This window comes from Python bivittatus, unplaced genomic scaffold, assembly GCF_059951505.1.
Source record: "Python bivittatus isolate LINGU-HERP-01145 unplaced genomic scaffold, Pbiv_v1 ctg000480_np1212, whole genome shotgun sequence".
NCBI lineage: Eukaryota > Metazoa > Chordata > Lepidosauria > Squamata > Pythonidae > Python > Python bivittatus.
Genome location: NW_028277075.1, coordinates 89539656 through 89550261, shown reverse-complemented (window position 1 = coordinate 89550261; position 10606 = coordinate 89539656). Strand labels below are relative to the sequence as shown.

The 10606-nt window shown below is 37.8% G+C and overlaps 1 protein-coding gene across 8 annotated transcripts in view; it reads right to left on the bottom strand.

The window, feature by feature from the left end:
- Positions 1-3395: 3395 nt before the first annotated feature.
- R3HDM1 (R3H domain containing 1) overlaps positions 3396-10606 on the bottom strand; it is a 62572-nt gene continuing 55361 nt past the window's right edge. For 7 of the 8 annotated variants that reach the window (XM_088146501.1, XM_088146502.1, XM_088146503.1 and 4 more), the window contains 4 exons: positions 9964-10114; positions 8786-8865; positions 7216-7300; positions 3396-4825 (listed from right to left, as the gene is read on the bottom strand). In XM_088146501.1, the coding sequence (XP_088002627.1) occupies positions 4455-4825; positions 7216-7300; positions 8786-8865; positions 9964-10114 (687 nt within the window). In that variant the 3' untranslated portion in view covers positions 3396-4454. Of the gene's footprint in view, positions 4826-6702; positions 6799-7215; positions 7301-8785; positions 8866-9963; positions 10115-10606 lie in introns of all 8 variants that reach the window. The other variant, XM_088146507.1, reaches the window with a different exon arrangement.

Sequence of the window (10606 nt, the reverse complement as noted above, 5' to 3'; positions counted from 1 at the left end):
TGTATTTAACTCATTGTTCTTTTCTTCACTCTTAAAGGAAAAAGGAAAAAAAATATCACCACTGTATGGCTGAAGTGACTGTGTGTCTTTGGAACATTTCAATAATTATGTTAGGGGTTCTCAAATTTTGAGTGGTGGCTGCTGGTAGATCCCATGCAACTTAGAGGTGGGTCAGACCATTGAAATCACTAATACTTGGCCTTGGATTCTCTCAGAAATATTTGAGTGTTTCTGTTATCTCTGGTGGCGTGGTGTGTAGAAGTTTATCAGAACGGTACATAGCAGTGAAGTTCAATATTTTTAGCCATTATTTTAAATTTCTAGCATTTCAAAATGGTAAGAGAAAAGCTGGAGATCAGCAATCTATCATTAGTCCTGTCAAGAAAGTATGATGAAAGTTATTTTCAAGCTGAAAAACAAGTGCTTTTGCTACTGGAGTAGAATGATCTCAGTGTGTTGTCAGAAAATATTGCCCACTGAAAGCATATAGCCGAACAAAAGTAAAACATATGGAAACAGTTGATACAAAAATTGTTGCAGTTTACTCTTATTTTGTTATATAGATTAAAATTTAATTATTAAAAGTAAGCACCATGTTTACTTTTTGTTGAACCCTGACTCCAATTAAACTATTCGTTTTATTTAGGGGGTTGCATAAATTTGTTTTATGGGGTCACAGCATTGCAACATTTGAAATCCCCTAGCTTAATATATTGTCAGTTTGTAAAGCACCCATTGTGATGAACCTTTATACAATTTTATGGTATGGGTAGGAGCTTATTTATTAAATTATTACAATTTTTGTATATTGCCACATTCCAAAATGACTCAGGGCAGCTTACTTACATACAAGAGCTTAAGACCACAAGACCCTTAAATTATACCATGAAACTATCAAAGACAAGGTACCAAAGACAGAAAGCTTGCAAAATTACAGATCAACAGGAGCAGCTAACCAACAGCTCCTGCCAGTAAACAACCTATCAGTCAGAACCTGAAGATCCTCTGGAACAGAACAGGTTGCTACTTTTATGAGTGCCACCAAGTTTGGAGCCACTGGGGCCTCTGGAATGTGACCATTCCAAAGGCCAGGGGTCATAATTGAAACACTTTGCTTCTGGGTCTCCCCTCCCTGCCCTTGGAGAGGGCGACTTGCAGCATTTCCACCTGCATTGGGTGAACAGGGTGGACATTCTCTTCGAAGGAGGTAGTCCTGGAGATATCTGGAACTAAGCTACATAAGGCTTTTAAAGTCAAAACCAGCATTTTGAATTGTACCCAGAAACTATTGGTGCCTAATGCAGTACCTGCAAATTGCTGTCCCATTTATAGAGACTTCCACCTAACAATCAGGCTGCTGCCTTCTATACCAGTTGCAATTTCTGACTGGTCTTCCAAGGTAGCCCCACGCAAAGCACAGTGCAATACTCCAGCCTCAGAATTATTAGTTCTGAATCACTGTAACCAAGATCACAAGTACCCACATTCCAGTATCTAAAAACCTGTTAGAACTGTGTGAACATACTGTCACTTTTTTTCCCCTCTCCCTCTTTTCAAGTTTTTTTTACAATCTAAAACTTAGTTTCAGAACCAATTGTTCAAGGACACAATTATCAATATCTAGTTTTACTGGTTTTTCATTCCTGGAACATGCATTTTTTCTGACCATTTAACTAAAGATACCAATATTGCTACATTCTGTTTTTACTATCGTATGGAAAGCAGCAATGCAGCTTTTTTTTTTTTTTTTAAGTAGAGGATACTGTCTCAATATTAATTCCGGTATTTGGAATATTTTAATAGGATTAAATTAATAATTTAGAGATAGATCAGTAAGAGATTTAGCCTGCAGGGTTATATCACTTGGAAGTATACCACTGAATTTAAGACATGCTCCTAAATATACTCCTGAAATTATTGTATAAGATTTGCACATTTATCTTAAAAGAACACATTTTTTCCTAATTTAGTTTTTCAGAACTGTGGGTTTTCCCTCCCTAATTATACAAGATTGGTTAAGACTTCAGGCATATATCCGACAAGGAAGAAATAAAAATGAGGAAATCCATAGCTTGCTTATGCTATCCTTCCTTTTACTCCAGCAGATATCTTCTACCACTTACAGGTGCTTCATGCAGAAATGTCTTCAGTTACTTTTCTAAAAGCTGAACATAGAAAGCTTGGAGCAAATCTGTCTGTTTTGCACAGAAATAAGGGATAGGATATATCTAAAGGATAGAGTACACATTAAGAGAATATTTAAATATGTACATGATCATGGCTAAATCAAGGGCCTGATACTCACTTGCAAATGTTCTGTACAAGACTCCACAAACTGCCTATGAAATTCAGAGCAATACAATGATTCTCTTGATTCTTACTAAGTTAATAGAACACTTTAGGTCAAACCCATAAGTGAACTCAGCCATTGTGGTTTGTAAACAATAGTTTACATTGTGTGAATCCTGCACAAAGTAGTTTCTTAAACAAGCTGTGGCACATTGTGATATGTAAAGGAAGGAGGGATGCTCTTACACATTTTTTAATTTTTTCACTATTTTGCAAATTTCTATTATACTCCTTATATTTACCTTCTCCAATCACTTCCCAAATCTTGGTTTCAAGGTTCCTAGCGTTCATATGAAAGAACTATACACAACATTCTGTTCCAGATGCCTTTGATGTGGCAGTTTGTCCCAGACCACTGACGTGTTAACTATCATACTGTACTGCATGACAGATAGCATTCAGTGTCCCCAGGTTTTTTTGGACTATAAATCTAACAATTCCTTGTAATTGGCCAAACTAGTTAAGACAGAGACAAACTGAAGTCCAAAACACCTGCACATCTGTCTATAAATGTTTTTTAAGTGTCCTTCAATTCAAGTACTTTCTAGGGCCTAATCTAGAGCAAGTAATCATACATCCCTCAGTTGTTTTGGATTACAAATTCCCAGAGTCACAACTAGCAAGGTTAATGACCAGAATTTAGGGGAATTTCAGCCAAGCATTTGGACTGTACCAGGTTTCCCATGACAGATTTGACCTCATCGATGACCTACAGCTGAGTTTCTACTGTGCTTCTGCTGTATCTACATATATTCCAGTTAGTATCTAAAATATTACATTTTTATTAAACCCATCTGAAATTGTACTGTAAGGCTTACATTTTTGTTTCTGAATTTGTAAATAGACTGAAGTTTCTCATGAGGAACTACAATATAACCTCATTTGTCAGAAATATTAAACCATTAAAATCTGTTAAGTTTATAATCAAACTATCATTTAATAATGGGTAACGATGAAGATACTCAGCTGCCTTACAGTGAGGATCTCTCTCACAATATACCAGCTTTGAAGTAGTCTTCTTTTTTAAAATAGCACTCTAGAAAATGTATATTTGTAAACATTTATTTTTTTTCCCAAACTGAAGGCTTGCATCAGCACACATTGTACAGCCTTGCAAATTATACAGAAATTGAAAAAGGTGTCTCCTTTATATGTGCAATGAATCATTTGATGTCCAGTGATCCTCTACAAATGATGAAAAAACATATCTAAACCACTTAAGAAGTTTCCAGCACTTATCAAATGTGATCACTCTTACAGTAAAAAAAAAAAAAAAAAAAAAAAGGTAAAGAAACAAACATATTGATGGGAACACAATTAAAGTGCAAACTTTTTATCATTTGGAGAGTCACCTTTTACTGTTAACTGAAAACTAATGGGTTCCAGTTAAAATCATTGGCGATGGTCATTTTTTTCCTTTTTAATATTTATTCTGTTAGAATAGAAACAAGATGCTCAAAAGTAGAATTTATTGGCAGTTACCATTCACATTTCCTAAAGGAATCAAGAAAGGGAAGGGGTGGAGAAGGTCTTCAGTAGTTACTGTAGGACTCTGTTACTTTGGGAGAGGAACCAAAGGGAAGAGAAATCTGCTACCTTCGTTGCCTTTTGCGTGTTGGGCGAGAAACAGAGTGTAATTCCTTTGAAGCTCTTCTCTCTTTCTTTTTCAACCCCGGTTCCCTGCTCTTAAACTGAGAGAAGCATGCTGGCTTTATACAAAGGGATTACAAAATGCAGATAAGAATATGGTTATTCCTTATGAATAAAAGTTTGCTGTACAACAGAGCTTTAGACCTGATACAAGAATTTAGAAATATAAAACAAAACTATTACAAAAGGGGCTTTTTAATAGCATTCATCATAGAAGGCTGCCTGTCCGTTTCATCATATCACAGCCATGTTTTGTAAGTTGATGATTTAACTTATTTTTTTTCCTGCATCTTCTCCGGGATCACTGGGTTTATTCTTAAAAGACTTCACTGGAGTATGACATCCAAGGGGTTTTATGAAGACAACAACAAAAAAAAATAATAACATCAAGCCAATCAAGTAGAAGAGATAAGGACATGGAAGTAATAAAGGCTGAAGGTTCAATGCCACAGCTGTTACTGAGAACTAGCTCTTTCCAGAATGTGAAAGTCGTAATGCTTCTTGCTTGTTCTCAACCTAAACTTGTTCAGTGAGTTACTTTGTTTCTTCAATGCATTTTGGGCTGCTGACATGGTGGGAAACGTTGCCAGAACTGTATATGTAGATGCCAAGTCACTAAGTTTGGAGGGTTCCGTGTTTGCATTACTATCTCCACTCCCACAGTAGCGATGGTGGTGTTGGTGTGGCTGATGCAGCTGCACAGATGGAGGATCTCGTAGCCACCGAATCTTGGCACCAACTTTAAGAAGTTCCACAAATAATTTTTCAGCTTCTGCACGAGTTATTCCTTCTGGCAGCTCAGTAATTTCCAAAACTTTTCCTATAACTGAAGGAGAACACAGGATTTAAAATGACCATTATGAGATATAGTATATTGGTCCTTTACTAAAGAGTGGCCCATGTACAAAATTGTGTGATTGCCTGGTAATAAAATGTTGGCTTTGTTCCTCAACCTACCGCTATTCCAATTCAGTAATACCCTCAGGATCTGAAAAGGGCAAATAGATTCCATAATCAAGTGAAAGCCACTTTGAAATGTATTTAATGGAGGCTTATAGCATAAAGCCATGAGTTAATATCAGTGCTGCCATACTTTAACAATTAGGGAAATATAATTCAGGGTCTCCTATCTTTCTGAAGGTTTGAGGCTATACACTAAGGGACTATTAAAGTAGCTAGAATTTAATTTAATAATACATGCTTTGCTAAGTCTTTTTTATTGCTGTCACTGTTATAACAATGTCCAACTCCTGAGGAAAAGTTCCAAAAGAAACAGTTACTTCGCCTTTTCTCTAATGGTAGGAACTGAACTGAGACACACACACAGCATTCACTCTACTGAAATAGCCAAATACTTAACTGCCAGAAAGGGATGGTTTAAAGAGTTATCTGTCAACAATACCTCAGTTGTAAAAAAAAAAAAGTTTGGCTTTACATATGTTCCAGATGTGGCAGCAACATACACAGTATTAACTATACAAAGGGTATGTACAGGCAGCTAACGGATCCAGAGGGTTTCCAAACATCACTTGGGGAATTTCCCAGCTACCTGGAAAGCAGTTCCGTGGGCATCTGGATAATGGAGGTAACGTAGGCACTTGACAAGATTGCTCCTGAGTGGCTTCCCTCCATCCACAGAGCCTGAGGGGCTCCTTAGTTTACCAGGGAGCTTTAGGAAATGAAGTGGGTGAAAGGATGCCTGGAGCAACTCTAATGGCAAATAAGAAGTGAATATGACTGGACACAAGTAGAGCTCAAGTCCAAGCCTACTCAGTGGGGATACTTAGCCCTTATTTGATCTGCATAATGCCAGTCAGCTGTGCTATTTAGAGTAGCTCTGACCTAAAGATGAGCAGGAGGATCCACCGAGTGCAGAACTGCTTGCATTTGCTCTGAGTTGGAAGCTGGATCGGTGGGACAGAGAACGCATCTTGTTACGAGGAGAGGAGGTTGAGTCTTCAGGAAGTGGACTTGTGAATTTGATCCCTGCCCTGCCTGGCTAATTTAAATGGCACTGGAGATAACTGGGGGTTGGATACAGGCTGTAGTCAATGCCTCATTATGAATGAAGGAGATTCCAGTTGCCTTGAAAGAGGCATTGGTCCATCCCCTCTTCAAAGAATCTGCCCCGGATTCAACAACACTGGACAACTACTGTCTTATATTCAACCACCCCTTTGGGGGCAAGTTGTGAAGAAAGTGATAAGGTGACAGTTACAGAGGGCTCTGGAAGAAATGGATTATCTGGACTCCTGTCAGTCAGGATTCAGGCTGGGATATGCAATGGAACCACCTTGTCTTGCTTCCTGATGACTTACAGCAGGTGTGGATGGTGGGAATGCAACCATCCTTGTTCCGCTAGTCCTCTTGGCAGCTTTTGATACTGTTGATTACAGCATTCTTCTGGACCATCTGTGAGGGCTGGGAGTGGGAGGTACTGTTTTGTGATGTTTCTACTGCTTTCCAAGTAGATAGGTCCAATCAGTCAGAGAATGAGAGAGATTGAGTCTGTGGGTGCCCCAATATGGGATGCCCCAGAACACGTTCTCCCTCCCATCCTGTTTAACATCTACATGACATTGCCTTGAAGACCACCTGGAAACTCCAACTGGTTTACAATGCAGTGGTCCATTTATTATATTAAGATAATGTTTGATTTTGTAGAAGATTTAAAAGGTTGGTCATATATTTGAAGGGCTATACCTTAAGTCATGCTCTGTTTGCAGATTGTTGCACAGTCACAGTACATAATAGCCGATTGAGCACACCAACTGATGCAGAATTGCCCAGGGAAAGCCACTGTGAGTCAGCAGGAAGAGGAGGGTATAGACACTGAGAATTAGAAGCTGGTGAGAGAAGGGGGTAACTCTCAAAGGTATGAGAAAGCATACCTGTTCACTTAAGGTCAAACTTGCCCCCTGCTGTTCACTGAACATAGATTGTCAAATCAGCTAAATTCCGTTAATCACACATCTGGGAATCAATATACTTGTGCCAAAGAAAATTTCAATTTATTAATAGGACCATGGTGACCCACCCTAATATGCATGTCAACTCATTTTGGCTTGCAACACACAGGTTAAGAACCACTACTATGACCTGGATTCATCTCCAGACAATAGTTATGCCAACAGAGCAGTATGAAAAAGAAATATAATATACTTCATCAGTACTATAGTTGCATCAAGAAGTAGTGCCAGACAATGAGTTACATGCCTGGTTCTCCTGCACCAAGATCTGCTGAAGCAGCCTTTTTGGCTGGTTTTCTTCCTCTATTTCCATGTCTGTTTCCTGGCTGACACTAAAATAGGGGTGGGGGGTAGGGAGGGAGAGAGAGAGGTTGAGAGAGAAAGAGAGAGAATTCAGATACATGTACACAAAAAATTGACTAGGAATGATATTTCTCCTACTCCCCGCACACACATTTTCCAACCACAAAGAATGAAGACGACCATATGATCAATCTTAATGGGGCCATTTAAACAATACTGCTTTTTCTTCTTGGAAAGAGGTCTAGCATCCTGTAACTTGAATTCATGAAATAGTGCTATGAATTTAACTGTTTCATGATATTTTTAAGTGTTAACTATTTTAAGTGCTTATGTTTTGTTTGTTATTGTTAGCTGCCTTGAAAATCCTATTGGCAGAAAGATGGAATATAAATCATAAATCATTTATCCATTGAGTTGGAATGTGTTTAATGATATCCAAATAGCATAATGCCAATGCTCCTGCCTTATTGAAGGCAACACAGGTAATTACGTATTTTTGATCCAAGTAAAGCCTTGATGATTGTTATCCCCAAATCTAGATTTAACTGCACCTTTTCTCTGATCAAGACAACAAATACACATAGTACCAGCAGTTCTAAGTACTATGTTGTTTCAAGAGGCAAATACTAAGCTATGTTTGCAGCATTAACTGTCCTTTTAAGTCACATCCTGTACACGTAAGAGACAATTACCCAAGGTTTACTTTAAAGAAAAATTGATATGCACAGTATTCAAAGTGATGTAAAACATTATCACATGTTTGCACCTAAAATAATCCCAACTTTGTTAATGGAGATAACTACATCTTGCTAAATGCATATGGTATTCCAGTGTGCATATACCATATGTCCAAAAGGATCACTTTCTAAAAGGAGACAATGTAATAAGCATTTCCTCTCTTAGGAAAGCAGCTAATATTTGACAGAAGTATGTTTTCTCATTTAGGCACATACATTTAGATTTACAAATAAGTGCTATCCTTTGGAGTCCTTGGTGCTCTCTGAGCTTGGTTGGTTGTTTGCAGACATTTTATTACCCAACTAGGTAACATCATCAGTGCAAGCGAGTGTGCGTTTGTTCCCTGTTTATACAGGGTAGCTTGCCCTGCCATTGTTGGTAGGGGTATGGTTTTCTCCTTGGTAGTTCCTTGATTAGGGTATTGTTTTCTGCTTGATTGTTTGTCTGGTGTTAATCCCTGATCTGGATGTTGGTTTCTGGAGAGGATGTATTCTGGTCTTTTTGTTTCCTTCTTAGCTTTTTTGAATGGTGTGTAAATGTGGTTTATATCTATCTGTCTATGGTGGCCGATTTGTCTGAATGCTAAGTTTCCAGGAATTCCCTAGCATTTTTGGATTTGTCTTGGTCCAAGATGTTAATAATTTCTCAGCTGAAACTGTGGTTGAGTCTGTCCATGTGTTGTAAGATTAAGGAGATTTTATCCTGTTTTCTGACAGCTAGTTCGTGCCATCCTACTTGACAGCCTAGTGTAAATAAAGAAAGCCCATTTTTCGTACCTGTGGACCTGCAATGTGCCCATGTGGCAGAGAAGGATTGTACTGCAAAGGCTGGCCAAGTAAGGGGTATCTGGCATCTCCTGAAGAAATACACAGAAACAAACATGATTTTAAATTAAAATACCAATGTTAAGAATGGGCAACTGTTGAATTAAGAGTATTTTGTATTTTTAAAGATTTATTTTTAGCAAAAATTGTAGAAATCTTTAACGTAGGGAAAACTTCATCTGAAGTGCAAGATGATTTACAATGTAAGTAATATAAGTTTTCAGTCCAATGGTGTTGTGTGAAGGTAGCTCACCAATTTCCCCTTATTTTCCTTTTTTATAGCAACCCCCTATATCATAAGCCTGTTGTTCCTATGAGGTTCCCCCCCAACCACCCTTAGAAGTAGGCTTTCAGCTATGTATATTATTATTCAAAGGAGCATATTATACTAAAAAAGGCAATCCATTATAAAAAAGGCAAATAGAAGGATCACCACTTGATGTCTCTTATCAGATGTAACATTAAAAAAAAACCCAAATCTTATATAGCAGCATGGAGAAGAACTGCATGTGATGAAATAAATGTGTTTAATTTGTCCTGGGATCACAGGACAGAGTGGGCTAAGTAAAATACAGTATGTCATTGTACAATGATTACATCACATGCAAAGATACCATAATATGCAAATAAGACATAGCTTACCTAAATCATGACCCAAAAGAATGTGACAGATGCAAAACCTCGTAATCAGGATTGCCAGCCCCAATCTATTGTAAACTTCTTATATGAAGTCAAAGTTAATAAAGTTACCTGAGTATACTAATGAACACCCAATCAAATAAAGACTTCAAGAAAACTGCAATAACTCACTGAAGTGTGGCCATCAGTCAGGGATGATGCGAGGAGCCCAAAAAGTGTGGAGGCAAAGGCTCCTCACACTGATTTGTCCCTTGTGATAACGCAATTAAAAATCTCTGTGCAACAGCATCAATATCTAAAATTCATAAATGCCACATTGCTAGCAATCAACACAAACTGTATTCTTACTTGGAGGGCAGTTGAATGAGGATACCAATGGGAAAGCAAAACTTTTTTTTTTTTTTTTTTTAAGAAACAGCATGTAATTTCCTAATTAAAATTTAAAAGTAATATAAAGTATAACTCAGTATTTAACAAATGGGAATTTTTACCTTGTCCAGGAACAAAATGTCGAGAGAATGGGGGCACAATTGGAAGAGGCGTTAAGGTGGGACGGATGTTCTTCATATTTGAAAGCTGAGTTGGTGCCGGTGACTGGGCTGGAGATGTGGCAGGGCTACCTATTTGTGGACTATGTTGTAACTGTTATTTTAATAAAAAGAGGAGACAGAATAATTATACATGATTTTGTCAGAACGTGGGGAAATCTGTGCTTTTAATACACTCAGGGGCCTAGTTTAAATCATTTTCACTGAGTACAAGTGATTCTGTGGTCTGTAACCTGTTGAACTCTCACACTTAGCAGTTCCTAGAAAGGGTGATTCTCTCTTTTCTATAGTTATGAGGCATAACATCAACATAACTGGCAAGTAAACAAACAAATGAACAGAAAATACTCTATTTCTACACATTCTTGGATATTTTTTAGAAAGTTCCTGATTCTGGAATTCTAGTAATACCCCAATCTCTTCCTCAGTCAACTTAACTTTTTGTTAATTTTCTTATAGTACTGGACTTTAGACTTGGGTGGCTTTCTTAATAAATCTTGTGGTGGGTGACAGCATTTCAATTATGGGGAACCCAGTCCTTCCCAGTTCCAAAACCACAGAGATAATTTCCAATTGATAATCTGAA